Raw genomic sequence first — 20,638 nt, 5'->3', positions numbered from 1 at the left:
TAATTCATTTAAGTACTCCACTACATATTATTAATAAATGTGACTCATTTTATCATTGAAATCAACATAATTAATTATTTTTTTAAAAAGTGTGAAAATCTCAAAGATGACACCTATTGTGAGACGGAGAGAGTAATTTTTTTTGTCTATAAATAGAGATTTGGTTCATTTGATTTGGACACACAAAAAATCTACTTTTTTTCTCTCTAGTTTTTCTATTTATCCTCCAATAAATTCTTGTTTCTAGTTCTAAACTTCTTTTTAGTGAAATGATTCCAATAATAACCCTTTTAACATCCAAAATTCTATTTTACTGTATTGTATTTTAAGTTTTGTAACTTTATTTGTTTTAATAATGACTATCCCTATATCTCGTCTTTATTACTTGCAACAAAAAAATTAATTAAAAATATAAAATTAGAAAAATAAAATTCAAATAAGTTATTAAATTAAAATAAATTAAAATAAGTTTAATTAACTCTTAATTATTTTAATTTAATTTCAATCAATAATTGTTATTATAATATATAATCACAAAAACAAAAAAAATAAAAGAAAATAAGAATATGAAATAAAAGTGGTGAGGTAGGGTGTTGAATTTTATTAAAATCATTGTAGTGAGTTAAAGTTGAATGAGTGTTGAATTATTAGGTGGAAGAAAGAGAAGATGATCTAGAGTATAAAAAGTGAAAAAGAATGGTGTTGAATCCATAAACCATTGTAGATAGTTTAAGAGCATCTCCAATGAGATAACTTATTTTTGGTTGCTTGGGCTATTTTTTGTGAGGCCAATTGCCACATTGTATTTAAGTAACATTTAAACAATTTAAACCAATTTCACTCCAATAGTAATTTGAATAAGAAATATATATGTGGTCCAGTCAATTTATGTTTGACCCCACCAATTATCAAGATTAATATTATTTAATGCTAAGCAACCCACTTTTTGGATTGCTTCATGATGTAACTTACACAGATATTTAAGCAACGAGAACGCCACGTGTATCTACTCCAATGGTAAAAACGCTAAGTTCCGGAACTTAAGAATCCTAGTGTACATTAAGTAACCTCCATTGAAGATGCTCTAAGGCCAACGACCATTTTGCTTTACACGCCCCTATGTTGTACTATATCTTACTCTTGCGTAACCGACTTCCTTACCAACTCTTTGCCGTGAGACCTTGTTTTTTTCCTTATAGGTTTTCTTCAGTGTTTTCCTTTCCCTTCTTGTGGGATAAATAAATACTCGATGGCGACTTCATTGTTTTAGATTTACTAGTTTCTGTATATACTTGATTATGGTGTGTTGTTTTTTCTTTAGTGGGAGGGTGATACTATGAGGTAAAAAGCTCATTACTCAGGCTGCTAATGTCTGTGGACCTTTTGACCCTACCCAAACCAGTATTAAACTTGTAAGATGGGGTGCGAATATCTTAATTGGTGCAACAACGTGGTGTACCACGTAAACTTCCGTTAGTAGAATCTAATGGGAGAGGCCAAAAATAGGGACGAAAAATATTGTGAGAACCATTATTTGAAGAAATTTTAGTAGGGATTAAAATTGAATGTTGTCATATTTATAGGGACCCCTAACATATTTAACCCTATATTTTAATGTGTAATAGTTTTCAACAAATATATCTTGACTTATTACGACTCTCGCATTTATCAAGTAAATGAAAAGTTCTACTTTGACTTAACTCTCCTGACTCCATAACTAGAATTACTTACTCAATGGGAGTATCAATCAAACCACTCCCCTTTCACCTAAATAATTTTAAGTAATTTTCTAAAAACAGGTTGGTCCTTTAAGATCTGACTTTATATTTTTTTGGATGCTACTTTATGTATTTAGGATGTTAATATATGCATTTTGTTACAACTTTATGTATTTTAGTTGATTAATTAAATGAAAGATTGAAAAAAGGGTAACTTTGCACACATTTGTTAACTTAAAGGATCAAGTTGTTACAAAAAAAACTTAAGGGACCGACTTGTTACAATAAAATTACTTAAAGGACCTCTGGTATAATTATGCCAAAAATTAAAATATATAACTACACGTGAACAAATTGCACACGATTATCATCAGGATCAGAGCCATCACATAGGAGTTGCACAGCTAGTTGACCATTTGTGCCACCTTTAGTTATTCCAAATGTGGAACTTGTCACGTTTATTGAACATAATTGTTTACCAGTGCATAATTTTTCAACCACTGCAACACTGTCACGTGATTCCCATTCACCTACTTGGAATGATCCACACTTTCCTTGTGGTTCTCCATAGCTCGCAAATTGGATTTCTGATATAGTCTTTCCATCAGGGCATTTTAGTTCTAAGGTTTTTCCATAATCTGTTGTTGCACATATAAAATCAATTGCAACTGTTTGTACAGACACATTAAAGGGGCTTCCACCCATTTCCTCAAATAAAATCAACGTGTTAGTGTTTGTGTCATTATTTAAGAATGACCTTGGCACATGGTAAAACCTTTGAGATGGTTCTCCACACCCACTCAAACATTTATCAGCTCCATAATTTCCTCTATAATCACATTTATTATCACATCCATTTTTGTCAGCCACCATTGTAGGCCAATACCTTCCAATACTTTGACCATTAACCCATGCTTGTCCTTTTGTAAGGCCTGTGAAATCTAAGACTACAGCGTCTTTACCTTCAGGGGTCTTAAAAGTAGTCTTGTACCAAGTCAATGGTTTTCCTACAGCAACATTATTTATGTTCCATTGAACTCCATTTTTAATTTTAGAATCATAAAATCTTTTAGCCTCACCATTTAATCCAACCTTGTATGACCAACTAGATTTTGATATATCCAAAGTATTTCCTGAATTGGTTGCAATGAGTTTCACAGGACCCCCAACAATACCGGTTTGTTTCATATCAAAGGAGGCACCATAATGTGCGTGACCAACTGTACCACTTAATAAACTTATAATGTTGGTACCTTGTTTCAATGAAACCAATCTTTCATATGTAAAACTAAGGTTATCATGTGTTCCCCACTGTGGGCCAATATATTGTCCATTAACATAGGCGTGAAGAACATGGCCTGCCGTGTTCACTTGCAAAGTTGCATTATTCCAAATGGATGTGTCATTGATTGGAACTTTGGTCATGTACCACAAATAATCACTAGCATCAACGGTAACACTCTTTTGCTCCAAAAGTTGAGATGCACTAAATGTCCCTATTGCTTGTAAGGTGTCTTCTATGGGGTCGGATGCCCATGTCCAAATGAGTGAGTTTCCTAATTTTGTAGATAGTTTCTTCACATAAACATTTGTTTGTGCATCAACCTTTGCAGTGTTGAAAACTTCCTTGTTGCAATCTTGGAGAATAGACACTGACCAAGCAGGCACATAATACTTTCCATCTTGTTGTAGATCAACTTCAACATCCTTAGAATTATGTGAATTACTCAAAAAACAAAATTTTTGTCTAGTGGCATTATTTGCATAAGTAGTCAAATATATTGAATCTCCATATTGCTTCTCTATAACAGTGCCATTAGTGAGAACCTTCTCTCCTAACTTTATGGCGGCATGGAGATTTTTAAGATGTCCCCATTTTGGTTGGTTTAAGTTACCGTATTCATCAAGTGGTGCATCATAGTCATATGCTGTGATGATATATGGACCGCCCGCGGTTCTTCCAAAATTTGTTCCTCCATGGTACATGTAATAGTTTTGGAGGACACCACCCTTTTGAAAAAAACGTGCAACTGAAAATGCTACATCTTCAGCAGTTCTGTGTGGCTTCCTTTCACCCCATTTTTGGAACCAACCAACCCAATTCTCTGTAAACATTTTAGGGCTTTTAGGATTGTTTGGCTTGAAATCATCACAATAATAGCCATTGCATGTGTTGATAATAGGTGATGGAGCATTGTTTTGCTTGCACATGATCCATGGGACACCGACATTTTGAGCTAAAGCCATCTGGGCACACCATTTAATGTATGTGTTCCCATCTTCTCCGTAGTTAGTTATGACATCCCCATATTCATTCTCAATTTGAGCCAAAATGATCGGTCCTCCTTGTGGTGCAAACAATCCAGCTTCTTTGCACAAGGTCACAATCTTTGTTGTGAATATTTTCATTTCCTTCTTAAAAACTGCATTGTCAGTCCTTAGCTGAATCCCTGGCAAGTTGTGTAACCACATTGGGAAACCTCCATAGTTCCATTCAGCACAAACATAAGGACCGATTCGAAGCACAACATAAAGACCTTCTTCGTGAACATTTTTTAGAAACTTGATGAAATCTAGATTTTTAGAAAAATTATATTGGCGACGAACAGGTTCGTGAAGGTCCCAAAATATATATGTTTCAATGGCATCAAGACCACCATCTTTTGCTTTCTTAATAAGATCTGGCCACATTTGGGAAGTGCTACGCGGATAGTGGATTGCACCAGATATTATTATTCGCCGTTCACCATTGATGATAATGGCATTTGAATCATATTCTATGGTTGTTGCAAAAGAGAAAGCACACAATAATACCGAACTTACAATAAGAAAGAGCCCAATCCTAGGATTATACATATTGTTTTGTTCTCTAAACGTAATATTATTGTGTATCATGAAACAATAAGTTTTTATAGGCACAATTTATTATTTATTTTCTATTTTTAGTTTATTTGTTTGTCATGTATAAAATATATCCAATTTGATACGATAAGGATTTGTGTCTATAATTAGATTTCATTCATACCTTAAAATAGTCTTTGTGTTATAAATTGTGAATTGTCATTTTCTATTTTTGAAGTTTTGTTTCGTAAAAAGTAAAATAGTACAGTTGGTTAAAAGATCTTATATACATTATATATTAACTAGTCATCTAATATTTGTACTATTAAAAAAGTCATATAAGCAAAGCACTTCCAATTGTGATTTTCATAATATATATATAAATATATATATATATATATATATATATATATATATATATATATATATATATATATATATATAAATGATAAACAAGTAGTTTTAATCTTGCGTAAAAACAACAAATGAGTTGTTTTTCTATAGGTTTAGGGAGAGATGCAAAGGGTAGATTTCTGTAGGTTATTTGAAGGATTTGGGTACTATGATGATGATTCGTACTGACACTAAAATAAAATTAAACATTGTTACAGATTGAAAGTAAAATTAAGAATAAAATATTTTAACATATTTACAATAATGACATCACAAAAAGTTTATATATTTGCAGTAATGCCATTAATGAAAAATCATCATTTTCCGTGTAAAATTGAAGAGGAACACATATAAAAGTTGTTTCCAATTTTTTTGTTTTTAAAAATAATATACTAAAATTAATTTTGAAAACTCTATCATACAAAAGCCTTGTGAAACAAGTTTTTACTTTTATGATTTTTTAAATACAGTTTTTAGAAATCATATCAAACAACCCCTAATTCTTTTAAATCCTTCTAGAATAAATAATCAAAATTTATCATGAAAATTTACATACTAAAGCTTACAACAGTTGAGCTTAATCAAAGGAAATTAGGAATCTTCACCAAAGAACATGATATGCTTATAGTGTCCAGGGATGAGAGGCAGACACAAATCTGCGGGGTCCACCCGCACTCAAACTGAGTCAACGGTTGAAAACTTGAGTTGACTGGGTTCAGGTTCAGGTTTGGGTGCCACCCGATATTTCGGGTACGGGTTTGGGTAGTGTGAAACTCGCACCCGAAATCACACCCGCTTAGACCTGAAATTACATAAGTGCCACTATATATATATATATATATATATATATATATATATATATATATATATATATATATATATATATATATATATATATATATATATATATATATATATATAAGTGTAACAAACTTGATGGAAATTTTAAGACTTTAATTTAAATTTCAATGTTGATGGAAAATTGTAATGTTGATGTTGGAAAGTTGTAGTAAAATTGATGGAAAATTGTAATGTTGTTGTTGGAAAGTTGTAGGAAATTGATGGAAATTTCAATGTTGTTGTTGTATTTTATGTGTTTTGCTACAGGTTCGGGTTCGGATGAAAAAACTCGAACCTAACGAGTATGCGCGTGGATAATATTTTGCACCCGAATAGCCTTTGGGTTTGGATCCGCATTCGGATGGTGATTTTGGGTACGGGTTTGGATAGTGTAAAACCCGCTTTCGACCCTACCTGTTGCCATCCCTAATAGTGTCAACTCCAATCATCTAAATGCTTGTTTCATGATACTAAATTAATTTATTCATTAAAACAAGTTTTATGTTTCATATACTTGTTAAAAAGAAAAAACATTTCCAATTAGTTGAATATCCATCAGAAATACTCAAAAATAAATAATTTCTTTAATGAATTTAATTATGTCAAAACACTACAAAACAAAATCATGCACCATTTTGGTAATATTAAATATATTTAGGTACTATTAACTTACCATTTTCACGAGACAAGAGCTATAATAAAAGGTAGTAACATAAACAACAATGGCATGATTTAGTTATAAAAACTAAAAAGTCTACTATCTATTTATAACGATTTAATTGCATAAACTTCTTAAATTGTCATTTCTTAACAAATTATTTCCACTAAAAAAGTACAATTAATGCTTACTTTTTTTCATTCTCATCTCTTATTACAACGTGACATGTGACAATTAAATATTACACACACTCATTTTCTCTCTTTCTTCGTTAAAATTTCAAATCTGTCTCACGTTTCTTTTTCCCACACTTTCTTGTTTTTATTTTCATTTTTCTCTATTTATTATCACTAAAAACACTAATAATCTATGTTTTAATTTTAATAAAATTAAAATTTTATTTATCTCACGGGTCACTATCAACACGATATCTATTTTATTTTAATCAATCATTGTCTTAGTTTGAAAAACAAAATTCTTATTTTTAAATATTAATTTGTTTCAGTCTCAAAATTCCATTTTTTTTAATAATTATTTAATACAATTAAATTTATATAATTATTATTCATTTTATAAATAAGTAAATCATTTCATATTTTGCATTTGTTATAAATACATTTTATATAACTTTAAGTAATTTTCTAAAAACAGGTTGGTCCTTTAAGATCTGACTTTATATTTTTTGGGTGTTACTTTATGTATTTAGGATGTTAATATATGCATTTTGTTACAACTTTATGTGTTTTAGTTGATTAGTTAAATGAAAAATTGAAAAAGGGTAAAAAAGGGTAACTGTGCACACATTTGTTAACTTAAAGGATCAAGTTGTTACAAAAAAAACTTAAGGGACCGACTGGTTACAATAAAATTACTTAAAGGACCCCTGGTATAATTATGCCAAAAATTAAAATATATAACTACACGTGAACAAATTGCACACGATTATCATCAGGATCAGAGCCATCACATAGGAGTTGCACAGCTAGTTGACCATTTGTGCCACCTTTAGTTATTCCAAATGTGGAACTTGTCACGTTTATTGAACATAATTGTTTACCAGTGCATAATTTTTCAACCACTGCAACACTGTCACGTGATTCCCATTCACCTACTTGGAATGATCCACACTTTCCTTGTGGTTCTCCATAGCTCGCAAATTGGATTTCTGATATAGTCTTTCCATCAGGGCATTTTAGTTCTAAGGTTTTTCCATAATCTGTTGTTGCACATATAAAATCAATTGCAACTGTTTGTACAGACACATTAAAGGGGCTTCCACCCATTTCCTCAAATAAAATCAACGTGTTAGTGTTTGTGTCATTATTTAAGAATGACCTTGGCACATGGTAAAACCTTTGAGATGGTTCTCCACACCCACTCAAACATTTATCAGCTCCATAATTTCCTCTATAATCACATTTATTATCACATCCATTTTTGTCAGCCACCATTGTAGGCCAATACCTTCCAATACTTTGACCATTAACCCATGCTTGTCCTTTTGTAAGGCCTGTGAAATCTAAGACTACAGCGTCTTTACCTTCAGGGGTCTTAAAAGTAGTCTTGTACCAAGTCAATGGTTTTCCTACAGCAACATTATTTATGTTCCATTGAACTCCATTTTTAATTTTAGAATCATAAAATCTTTTAGCCTCACCATTTAATCCAACCTTGTATGACCAACTAGATTTTGATATATCCAAAGTATTTCCTGAATTGGTTGCAATGAGTTTCACAGGACCCCCAACAATACCGGTTTGTTTCATATCAAAGGAGGCACCATAATGTGCGTGACCAACTGTACCACTTAATAAACTTATAATGTTGGTACCTTGTTTCAATGAAACCAATCTTTCATATGTAAAACTAAGGTTATCATGTGTTCCCCACTGTGGGCCAATATATTGTCCATTAACATAGGCGTGAAGAACATGGCCTGCCGTGTTCACTTGCAAAGTTGCATTATTCCAAATGGATGTGTCATTGATTGGAACTTTGGTCATGTACCACAAATAATCACTAGCATCAACGGTAACACTCTTTTGCTCCAAAAGTTGAGATGCACTAAATGTCCCTATTGCTTGTAAGGTGTCTTCTATGGGGTCGGATGCCCATGTCCAAATGAGTGAGTTTCCTAATTTTGTAGATAGTTTCTTCACATAAACATTTGTTTGTGCATCAACCTTTGCAGTGTTGAAAACTTCCTTGTTGCAATCTTGGAGAATAGACACTGACCAAGCAGGCACATAATACTTTCCATCTTGTTGTAGATCAACTTCAACATCCTTAGAATTATGTGAATTACTCAAAAAACAAAATTTTTGTCTAGTGGCATTATTTGCATAAGTAGTCAAATATATTGAATCTCCATATTGCTTCTCTATAACAGTGCCATTAGTGAGAACCTTCTCTCCTAACTTTATGGCGGCATGGAGATTTTTAAGATGTCCCCATTTTGGTTGGTTTAAGTTACCGTATTCATCAAGTGGTGCATCATAGTCATATGCTGTGATGATATATGGACCGCCCGCGGTTCTTCCAAAATTTGTTCCTCCATGGTACATGTAATAGTTTTGGAGGACACCACCCTTTTGAAAAAAACGTGCAACTGAAAATGCTACATCTTCAGCAGTTCTGTGTGGCTTCCTTTCACCCCATTTTTGGAACCAACCAACCCAATTCTCTGTAAACATTTTAGGGCTTTTAGGATTGTTTGGCTTGAAATCATCACAATAATAGCCATTGCATGTGTTGATAATAGGTGATGGAGCATTGTTTTGCTTGCACATGATCCATGGGACACCGACATTTTGAGCTAAAGCCATCTGGGCACACCATTTAATGTATGTGTTCCCATCTTCTCCGTAGTTAGTTATGACATCCCCATATTCATTCTCAATTTGAGCCAAAATGATCGGTCCTCCTTGTGGTGCAAACAATCCAGCTTCTTTGCACAAGGTCACAATCTTTGTTGTGAATATTTTCATTTCCTTCTTAAAAACTGCATTGTCAGTCCTTAGCTGAATCCCTGGCAAGTTGTGTAACCACATTGGGAAACCTCCATAGTTCCATTCAGCACAAACATAAGGACCGATTCGAAGCACAACATAAAGACCTTCTTCGTGAACATTTTTTAGAAACTTGATGAAATCTAGATTTTTAGAAAAATTATATTGGCGACGAACAGGTTCGTGAAGGTCCCAAAATATATATGTTTCAATGGCATCAAGACCACCATCTTTTGCTTTCTTAATAAGATCTGGCCACATTTGAGAAGTGCTACGCGGATAGTGGATTGCACCAGATATTATTATTCGTCGTTCACCATTGATGATAATGGCATTTGAATCATATTCTATGGTTGTTGCAAAAGAGAAAGCACACAATAATACCGAACTTACAATAAGAAAGAGCCCAATCCTAGGATTATACATATTGTTTTGTTCTCTAAACGTAATATTATTGTGTATCATGAAACAATAAGTTTTTATAGGCACAATTTATTATTTATTTTCTATTTTTAGTTTATTTGTTTGTCATGTATAAAATATATCCAATTTGATACGATAAGGATTTGTGTCTATAATTAGATTTCATTCATACCTTAAAATAGTCTTTGTGTTATAAATTGTGAATTGTCATTTTCTATTTTTGAAGTTTTGTTTCGTAAAAAGTAAAATAGTACAGTTGGTTAAAAGATCTTATATACATTATATATTAACTAGTCATCTAATATTTGTACTATTAAAAAAGTCATATAAGCAAAGCACTTCCAATTGTGATTTTCATAATATATATATATATATATATATATATATATATATATATATATATATATATATATATATATATATATATATATATATATATATAAATGATAAACAAGTAGTTTTAATCTTGCGTAAAAACAACAAATGAGTAGTTTTTCTATAGGTTTAGGGAGAGATGCAAAGGGTAGATTTCTGTAGGTTATTTGAAGGATTTGGGTACTATGATGATGGTTCGTACTGACACTAAAATAAAATTAAACATTGTTACAAATTGAAAGTAAAATTAAGAATAAAATGTTTTAACATATTTACAATAATGACATGACAAAAAGTTTATATATTTGCAGTAATGCCATTAATGAAAAATCATCATTTTCCGTGTAAAATTGAAGAGGAACACATATAAAAGTTGTTTCCAATTTTTTTGTTTTTAAAAATAATATACTAAAATTAATTTTGAAAACTCTATCATACAAAAGCCTTGTGAAACAAGTTTTTACTTTTATGATTTTTTAAATACAGTTTTTAGAAATCATATCAAACAACCCCTAATTCTTTTAAATCCTTCTAGAATAAATAATCAAAATTTATCATGAAAATTTACATACTAAAGCTTACAACAGTTGAGCTTAATCAAAGGAAATTAGGAATCTTCACCAAAGAACATGATATGCTTATAGTGTCCAGGGATGAGAGGCAGACACAAATCTGCGGGGTCCACCCGCACTCAAACTGAGTCAACGGTTGAAAACTTGAGTTGACTGGGTTCAGGTTCAGGTTTGGGTGCCACCCGATATTTCGGGTACGGGTTTGGGTAGTGTGAAACTCGCACCCGAAATCACACCCGCTTAGACCTGAAATTACATAAGTGCCACTATATATATATATATATATATATATATATATATATATATATATATATATATATATATATATATATATATATATATATATATATATATATATATAAGTGTAACAAACTTGATGGAAATTTTAAGACTTTAATTTAAATTTCAATGTTGATGGAAAATTGTAATGTTGATGTTGGAAAGTTGTAGTAAAATTGATGGAAAATTGTAATGTTGTTGTTGGAAAGTTGTAGGAAATTGATGGAAATTTCAATGTTGCTGTTGTATTTTATGTGTTTTGCTACAGGTTCGGGTTCGGATGAAAAAACTCGAACCTAACGAGTATGCGCGTGGATAATATTTTGCACCCGAATAGCCTTTGGGTTTGGATCCGCATTCGGATGGTGATTTTGGGTACGAGTTTGGATAGTGTAAAACCCGCTTTCGACCCTACCTGTTGCCATCCCTAATAGTGTCAACTCCAATCATCTAAATGCTTGTTTCATGATACTAAATTAATTTATTCATTAAAACAAGTTTTATGTTTCATATACTTGTTAAAAAGAAAAAACATTTCCAATTAGTTGAATATCCATCAGAAATACTCAAAAATAAATAATTTCTTTAAGGAATTTAATTATGTCAAAACACTACAAAACAAAATCATGCACCATTTTGGTAATATTAAATATATTTAGGTACTATTAACTTACCATTTTCACGAGACAAGAGCTATAATAAAAGGTAGTAACATAAACAACAATGACATGATTTAGTTATAAAAACTAAAAAGTCTACTATCTATTTATAACGATTTAATTGCATAAACTTCTTAAATTGTCATTTCTTAACAAATTATTTCCACTAAAAAAGTACAATTAATGCTTACTTTTTTTTATTCTCATCTCTTATTACAACGTGACATGTGACAATTAAATATTACACACACTCATTTTCTCTCTTTCTTCGTTAAAATTTCAAATCTGTCTCACGTTTCTTTTTCCCACACTTTCTTGTTTTTATTTTCATTTTTCTCTATTTATTATCACTAAAAACACTAATAATCTATGTTTTAATTTTAATAAAATTAAAATTTTATTTATCTCACGGGTCACTATCAACACGATATCTATTTTATTTTAATCAATCATTGTCTTAGTTTGAAAAACAAAATCCTTATTTTTAAATATTAATTTGTTTCAGTCTCAAAATTCCATTTTTTTTAATAATTATTTGATACAATTAAATTTATATAATTATTATTCATTTTATAAATAAGTAAATCATTTCATATTTTGCATTTGTTATAAATACATTTTATATAACTTTAAGTAATTTTCTAAAAACAGGTTGGTCCTTTAAGATCTGACTTTATATTTTTTGGGTGTTACTTTATGTATTTAGGATGTTAATATATGCATTTTGTTACAACTTTATGTGTTTTAGTTGATTAGTTAAATGAAAAATTGAAAAAGGGTAAAAAAGGGTAACTGTGCACACATTTGTTAACTTAAAGGATCAAGTTGTTACAAAAAAAACTTAAGGGACCGACTGGTTACAATAAAATTACTTAAAGGACCCCTGGTATAATTATGCCAAAAATTAAAATATATAACTACACGTGAACAAATTGCACACGATTATCATCAGGATCAGAGCCATCACATAGGAGTTGCACAGCTAGTTGACCATTTGTGCCACCTTTAGTTATTCCAAATGTGGAACTTGTCACGTTTATTGAACATAATTGTTTACCAGTGCATAATTTTTCAACCACTGCAACACTGTCACGTGATTCCCATTCACCTACTTGGAATGATCCACACTTTCCTTGTGGTTCTCCATAGCTCGCAAATTGGATTTCTGATATAGTCTTTCCATCAGGGCATTTTAGTTCTAAGGTTTTTCCATAATCTGTTGTTGCACATATAAAATCAATTGCAACTGTTTGTACAGACACATTAAAGGGGCTTCCACCCATTTCCTCAAATAAAATCAACGTGTTAGTGTTTGTGTCATTATTTAAGAATGACCTTGGCACATGGTAAAACCTTTGAGATGGTTCTCCACACCCACTCAAACATTTATCAGCTCCATAATTTCCTCTATAATCACATTTATTATCACATCCATTTTTGTCAGCCACCATTGTAGGCCAATACCTTCCAATACTTTGACCATTAACCCATGCTTGTCCTTTTGTAAGGCCTGTGAAATCTAAGACTACAGCGTCTTTACCTTCAGGGGTCTTAAAAGTAGTCTTGTACCAAGTCAATGGTTTTCCTACAGCAACATTATTTATGTTCCATTGAACTCCATTTTTAATTTTAGAATCATAAAATCTTTTAGCCTCACCATTTAATCCAACCTTGTATGACCAACTAGATTTTGATATATCCAAAGTATTTCCTGAATTGGTTGCAATGAGTTTCACAGGACCCCCAACAATACCGGTTTGTTTCATATCAAAGGAGGCACCATAATGTGCGTGACCAACTGTACCACTTAATAAACTTATAATGTTGGTACCTTGTTTCAATGAAACCAATCTTTCATATGTAAAACTAAGGTTATCATGTGTTCCCCACTGTGGGCCAATATATTGTCCATTAACATAGGCGTGAAGAACATGGCCTGCCGTGTTCACTTGCAAAGTTGCATTATTCCAAATGGATGTGTCATTGATTGGAACTTTGGTCATGTACCACAAATAATCACTAGCATCAACGGTAACACTCTTTTGCTCCAAAAGTTGAGATGCACTAAATGTCCCTATTGCTTGTAAGGTGTCTTCTATGGGGTCGGATGCCCATGTCCAAATGAGTGAGTTTCCTAATTTTGTAGATAGTTTCTTCACATAAACATTTGTTTGTGCATCAACCTTTGCAGTGTTGAAAACTTCCTTGTTGCAATCTTGGAGAATAGACACTGACCAAGCAGGCACATAATACTTTCCATCTTGTTGTAGATCAACTTCAACATCCTTAGAATTATGTGAATTACTCAAAAAACAAAATTTTTGTCTAGTGGCATTATTTGCATAAGTAGTCAAATATATTGAATCTCCATATTGCTTCTCTATAACAGTGCCATTAGTGAGAACCTTCTCTCCTAACTTTATGGCGGCATGGAGATTTTTAAGATGTCCCCATTTTGGTTGGTTTAAGTTACCGTATTCATCAAGTGGTGCATCATAGTCATATGCTGTGATGATATATGGACCGCCCGCGGTTCTTCCAAAATTTGTTCCTCCATGGTACATGTAATAGTTTTGGAGGACACCACCCTTTTGAAAAAAACGTGCAACTGAAAATGCTACATCTTCAGCAGTTCTGTGTGGCTTCCTTTCACCCCATTTTTGGAACCAACCAACCCAATTCTCTGTAAACATTTTAGGGCTTTTAGGATTGTTTGGCTTGAAATCATCACAATAATAGCCATTGCATGTGTTGATAATAGGTGATGGAGCATTGTTTTGCTTGCACATGATCCATGGGACACCGACATTTTGAGCTAAAGCCATCTGGGCACACCATTTAATGTATGTGTTCCCATCTTCTCCGTAGTTAGTTATGACATCCCCATATTCATTCTCAATTTGAGCCAAAATGATCGGTCCTCCTTGTGGTGCAAACAATCCAGCTTCTTTGCACAAGGTCACAATCTTTGTTGTGAATATTTTCATTTCCTTCTTAAAAACTGCATTGTCAGTCCTTAGCTGAATCCCTGGCAAGTTGTGTAACCACATTGGGAAACCTCCATAGTTCCATTCAGCACAAACATAAGGACCGATTCGAAGCACAACATAAAGACCTTCTTCGTGAACATTTTTTAGAAACTTGATGAAATCTAGATTTTTAGAAAAATTATATTGGCGACGAACAGGTTCGTGAAGGTCCCAAAATATATATGTTTCAATGGCATCAAGACCACCATCTTTTGCTTTCTTAATAAGATCTGGCCACATTTGAGAAGTGCTACGCGGATAGTGGATTGCACCAGATATTATTATTCGCCGTTCACCATTGATGATAATGGCATTTGAATCATATTCTATGGTTGTTGCAAAAGAGAAAGCACACAATAATACCAAACTTACAATAAGAAAGAGCCCAATCCTAGGATTATACATATTGTTTTGTTCTCTAAAAGTAATATTATTGTGTATCATGAAACAATAAGTTTTATAGGCACAATTTATTATTTATTTTCTATTTTTAGTTTATTTGTTTGTCATGTATAAAATATATCCAATTTGATACGATAAGGATTTGTGTCTATAATTAGATTTCATTCATACCTTAAAATAGTCTTTGTGTTATAAATTGTGAATTGTCATTTTCTATTTTTGAAGTTTTGTTTCGTAAAAAGTAAAATAGTACAGTTGGTTAAAAGATCTTATATACATTATATATTAACTAGTCATCTAATATTTGTACTATTAAAAAAAGTCATATTAGCAAAGCACTTCCAACTGTGATTTTCATAAAAGATATATAATATCTAATATATCTAATATAATCTAATATAATATCTAAAAAAATTAAAGTACTTGGAAAAACCAAGTATACCCTTTTGATAAAATGTTAAATCTTTCTGATTCTAGGGATATAAGTGACCATTATTATCATTGCTTCATTGTGGTTCATTTGGTATTAAATGCCGTTGTGGTGTCATCCCGACAATTTCAACAATTTTTCTTACTATTTTTTATTTTATTTAAATAGAGGAGGGATATTCTTACTCCAAGAGTAAGTTATCAACACTTACTTCTCATCATGACCATTGATTCTTTTCAATTTAATGGTTAAAATTAATAAGTAATTAAATGTGGAGAGGGAAAAATAATACTAATTAATTTTAACCATTAAATTGAGAAAAATCAATGGTCATGACGAGGAGTAAGTCTTGATAACTTACTCTTGGAGTAAGAATATCCATCATCATTTAAAGGAGAGATATATCTAATGTATTAATTGTCAAGCATTTTAAATTTATTTTTCACGTAAACTAAAGCTAAAGCTGCAGAAGATGGAAGGACTATCTTATATTCACTATTTTAAAATGAATCATTGGATTTTTAATTGTTCAATAAACCTTTATTCTTCTCAATATCTTGAATACTGAAATATCACATTGAGAGTTATAGTAAAACAACTACACTCTTTAAACTATATCCTATAAAAAGGTTAATTCTTTGTGTTGGGGGACCAAAAAAACCTAGAAAAATCATAACCAAAAAAGATAACACCAGAAGAAACTCTGAGAAAAAGTTGAAGGAAAAACTTTTTCAGAGAAAAGAATTCCGAAATAAAATTGGAATACACTGCCCCATATGTTATGATCCCTGAAACAAATCCAATCTTATCACCATCCGAACCGCTACTTTCCGACTAAAAGCTTCAATTGAAGCCGCCATGCCACCACGAGTGCAGGCGGCCTTCAACTCGACAGTGCCAGAAGCTCGCCGCAACGCTGCCCTCGATCTGCACCACCCTCCGTCGGAATCCGCCCTTGACACGGTTGATCTCTCGCGGATTATTTGACACTCCCGATTTTGAGTTCTGTTTTTATTACTCTATTTAGTATTGTCATAATTAAGTTGGTTGTTGTTATAGTTTGGTGTGTTTTTGATGTTTGAAAATTTGAGGAAGAAGATGAGTGATTTTTTAAGCCAAAGAGAACGGAATTTTTTTTCACGAGTGTGATTAGATAAGAGAGAGAAAGAGTTATTGTTGAAGGATAGAAAAACACTTAGAAAGGGGGGGTTTGAATAAGTGTAGCTTTAAAAACTTGACAGATAAAAATAAATTGCACAGTTATTTTTATCCTGGTTCGTTGTTAACTAAACTACTCCAGTCCACCCCCGCAGAGATGATTTACCTCAACTGAGGATTTAATCCACTAATCGCACGGATTACAATGGTTCTCCACTTAGTCAGCAACTAAGTCTTCCAGAGTCTTCTGATCACACACTGATCACTCCAGGAACAACTGCTTAGATACCCCCTAAGACTTTCTAGAGTATTCTGATCCACACGATCACTCTAGTTACAACCTGCTTAGATAACCTCTAAGACTTCCTAGAGTATTCTGATCCACACGATCACTCTAGTTCCTTACAACTTAATGTAATCAATTCTAAGAGTATTACAATTGCTTCTTAAAAGCTATAATCACAAACTGTGATATTTCTCTTGACGTTTAAGCTTAATCTCACTAATATATTACAACAGCAATGTAGTGAGCTTTGATGAAGATGAAGATTCTGAGCTTTGAGTAGAACAGAGTTTTAGCAAGTTAATATGAGTTGTTTTTGTGCAGAATCGTTAACCTTGCTTCTCATCAGAACTTCATATTTATAGGCGTTGGAGAAGATGACCGTTGAGTGCATTTAATGCTTTGCGTGTTCCGTACAGCATCGCATTTAATGTTATACGCTTTTGTCAACTACCTCGAGCCTTGTTCACGCTGTGTCTACTGACGTAGCCTATAATAGCTTTTAACGTTCCTTTTGTCAGTCAGCGTAGCTTGCCACTTGTACTTCCTTCTGATCTGATGTTTGTGAATACTACGTTTGAATATCATCAGAGTCAAACAGCTTGGTGCAAAGCATCTTCTGATCTTCTGACCTTGAAGTGCTTCTGAGCGTGATACCATCAGAACTTCAGTGCTTCTGATCTCATGTTCTTCTGATGCTTCCATAGACCCATGTTCTGATTCTGCTTCGACCATCTTCTGATGTCTTGCCAGACCATGTTCTGATGTTGCATGCTGAACCCTTTGAGACAAAGCTTCTGAGCGCTGAATTATGCATACTCTTTATATATTTCCTGAAAAGGAAATTGCATTGGATTAGAGTACCATATTATCTTAAGCAAAATTCATATTATTGTTATCATCAAAACTAAGATAATTGATCAGAACAAATCTTGTTCTAACAATCTCCCCCTTTTTGATGATGACAAAAACATATATAAATGATATGAATTTGCGATCAGAAAGAGCAGACGGCAAAAGACAAATTACACAGCTATAGCATAAGCATATGAATATGTCTCCCCCTGAGATTAACAATCTCCCCCTGAGATAAATAATCTCCCCCTGAAATAAATACTCGAAGAACTTTAATAAAAGACTTCCCTGATTATTTCGGTAGAGACGATCACATAAGCTTCTGTCTTCAGAGAATTCATAGCTTCTGACTTCTGCTTCCATTGGACAGCTTCAGAACTAGAATTTCCTTAGATCCCTAGAACACTCACAGCTTCTGATTCCTGCTTCCATATAGGACAGCTTCAGAACTTGAATTTCTTTGATCTTCTGAACATTCACAGCTTCTGATTTCTGCTTCCATCTAGGACAGCTTCAGAACTTGAATTTCTTTGATCTTCAGAACATTCACAGCTTCTGATTTCTGCTTCCATTTAGGATAGCTTCAGAACTTGAGTTTCTGGATCTTTAGAACGTTCACAGCTTCTGATTTCTGCTTCCCTCGGATAGCTTCAGAGCTTGAATTTCTACCAACATCACTTCATGCTAGATTTGTATCAGAACATTGTTGAATGTACCAGAGCATCATCAGAGCATCTCTACATCCTGAAATGTTACAGAACAAAAACTAAACGACAAAAGTCAGCATGAATGAGTCAGAACATAAAATGTATATTAGAACACATGATATGTATCAGAGCCATATAGGCTAAAATAATGTATCAGAGCAAATAGAATTTTGTCAGAGCAGATAGACAAATATGGATCAAATTCTATTATCAGTGCTTCTGATTCATTCTTCTTTCTTGCTTCTGATTTCTGAAGCTTGACAGCACTCAGCTTGCTTCAGTTTCCATGAGCTTATTCTTTTTACAGAATAACACTTCTTATGGTTTTGCTTCTTGTGTTTGCTTTGAAGATTCTCTTCACTTCTTTATACCTGCAAAACACTTTAAACCATATAGAACTTGCAGTTCTTGTTAGTAAATGTGTGGGAGCTTTACCCAGCAACTGATAGATTAATCAAATCATTTATCATTTATCTTCTCCCCCTTTTTGTCATAACATCAAAAAGAAAATTTCAAAAGATTCAGATGAGTAAAACGACAAATAAAATCACTGGAATGTAAAAACAAGGAAACTTTTCATTGATAATCAAAAGATATTACAAAAGGTTCCTATGTTTAACAAGATGAGAAACATTCCTAGCAAATACATAAAAAGTCATTCCAAGAGGAAATGACTACAAAAATTAAAAACAAAACCCTAGCAAGACACATTCTGTGTCAACCCATCAAGAATCCCCGTGGTCTTCTTGTCTTCAGACTAGAACCTCCACTGTAGAAGAGATCCAAGAGGCCAAAGAGGAAGAGAGGGACAGTTCACAGACAGAGAACTGCTGTTGCAAACGGGGCTTTCCCTTAACATAGAAGTTAAGAATATCATTCTTAACCTCTTCCCATAACTCAAGAAAGTCTTCTGTCTTTGGGTGAAAGTTGATAACAACATCAAAGAAGAGGTCTGACTTAAGAGGTATTAGGAGAGCCATCCCGAGATATGCAGAGATCTGCCGCCTTTGAGTCATAGATCTTCAACAGGCTTAGAGCGTGATTAAGAGATCCAGACAAAGGAATCAAGATGAACGCTAGGTTTGAACTAGGATTTTTAAAAGAAAGAAAAAACTTTGTTTCAGCAAGAGAAGAAAACGGAAGAGAGAGAAAAACTTGATGAGGAAAGCAAAGAGATAGAGAAGGAGAACACAGATAGAGTGTAAAAGAGAAAATATAAGGGGGAAAGAGAAGCGTTTGAAGAGTATTTAAAAGAAAATAAAGTGAAACAAATGATGGATAGCATTTAATGTTACGTGACATGAGGAGAGATAATAAAGACAAATGAGGTGACTAGCACAGTTACCTATGGTCGGCGTCCCTTCAACTGCACGCGCGCTTATCCATGAACAGTAACGACAGGTTTACCATCCCGAGATAAAACGTTACAGCTGTTTTGCTTTAAAAGAGGTTCTGAATCAACTTAGACAATGAAACGTTAGTAATAACCGAATCATAATTTCTAAAAGATTTCAATCAGAACTTCTGATTAGAAAATAATCCATTTTCATTTCAGAAGATACTCATACATAAGAACTTCTCATCTTCTCATTCTGGGCATAAATCCATACTGATGTTCTTCAGAATGAACTTAAACCTATCTTCAGCCAGGGGTTTTGTAAAGATATCAGCCCATTGATGGTCTGTATCCACAAAGTTTAAAGATAGAACACCCTTCTGAACATAGTCCCTTATGAAATGATGTTTGATCTCAATATGTTTAGCTTTTGAATGAAGAATAGGATTCTTAGATAAACATATAGCAGAAGTATTATCACAGAATATAGGAATGTTACTCTCATATATCTGATAATCTTCTAACTGACTCTTCATCCAGAGCATCTGTGTACTGCAACCAGCAGCAGCGACATATTCTGCTTCTGTTGTTGATAGAGCAATAGTAGCTTGCTTCTTGCTGTACCAGGAGATCAAATGACTTCCAAGAAATTGGCAACTTCCTGAAGTACTC

At 32.9% G+C, this 20,638-nt stretch overlaps 3 protein-coding genes across 3 annotated transcripts; all 3 read right to left on the bottom strand.

Annotated features, from left to right (window-relative positions):
• Positions 1-2,005: 2,005 nt before the first annotated feature.
• LOC131655280 (beta-galactosidase-like) lies at positions 2,006-4,547 on the bottom strand. Its single transcript, XM_058925173.1, has one exon. The coding sequence runs from the start codon at positions 4,407-4,409 to the stop codon at positions 2,058-2,060; it is 2,352 nt and encodes a 783-aa protein (XP_058781156.1). The 5' UTR covers positions 4,410-4,547; the 3' UTR covers positions 2,006-2,057.
• Positions 4,548-7,280: 2,733 nt separating this feature from the next.
• On the bottom strand, positions 7,281-9,734 carry LOC131655279 (beta-galactosidase-like). The gene has a single exon (XM_058925172.1). The coding sequence runs from the start codon at positions 9,717-9,719 to the stop codon at positions 7,368-7,370; it is 2,352 nt and encodes a 783-aa protein (XP_058781155.1). The 5' UTR covers positions 9,720-9,734; the 3' UTR covers positions 7,281-7,367.
• Positions 9,735-12,596: 2,862 nt separating this feature from the next.
• On the bottom strand, positions 12,597-15,174 carry LOC131655278 (beta-galactosidase-like). The gene has a single exon (XM_058925171.1). It carries the CDS (start codon positions 15,033-15,035, stop codon positions 12,684-12,686), a length of 2,352 nt encoding a protein of 783 aa, XP_058781154.1. The 5' UTR covers positions 15,036-15,174; the 3' UTR covers positions 12,597-12,683.
• Positions 15,175-20,638: the final 5,464 nt, after the last annotated feature.

Source organism: Vicia villosa, linkage group LG3, assembly GCF_029867415.1.
Source record: "Vicia villosa cultivar HV-30 ecotype Madison, WI linkage group LG3, Vvil1.0, whole genome shotgun sequence".
Taxonomy (NCBI): domain Eukaryota; kingdom Viridiplantae; phylum Streptophyta; class Magnoliopsida; order Fabales; family Fabaceae; genus Vicia; species Vicia villosa.
This window is presented reverse-complemented; position numbering and strand designations above follow the sequence as displayed.

What these genes read in the sequence shown, in the direction of transcription:
- LOC131655280 (XM_058925173.1), bottom strand. Translation starts at nt 4,409, where the DNA reads ATGTGGCCAGATCTTATTAAGAAAGCAAAAGATGGTGGTCTTGATGCC.
- LOC131655279 (XM_058925172.1), bottom strand. Translation starts at nt 9,719, where the DNA reads ATGTGGCCAGATCTTATTAAGAAAGCAAAAGATGGTGGTCTTGATGCC.
- LOC131655278 (XM_058925171.1), bottom strand. Translation starts at nt 15,035, where the DNA reads ATGTGGCCAGATCTTATTAAGAAAGCAAAAGATGGTGGTCTTGATGCC.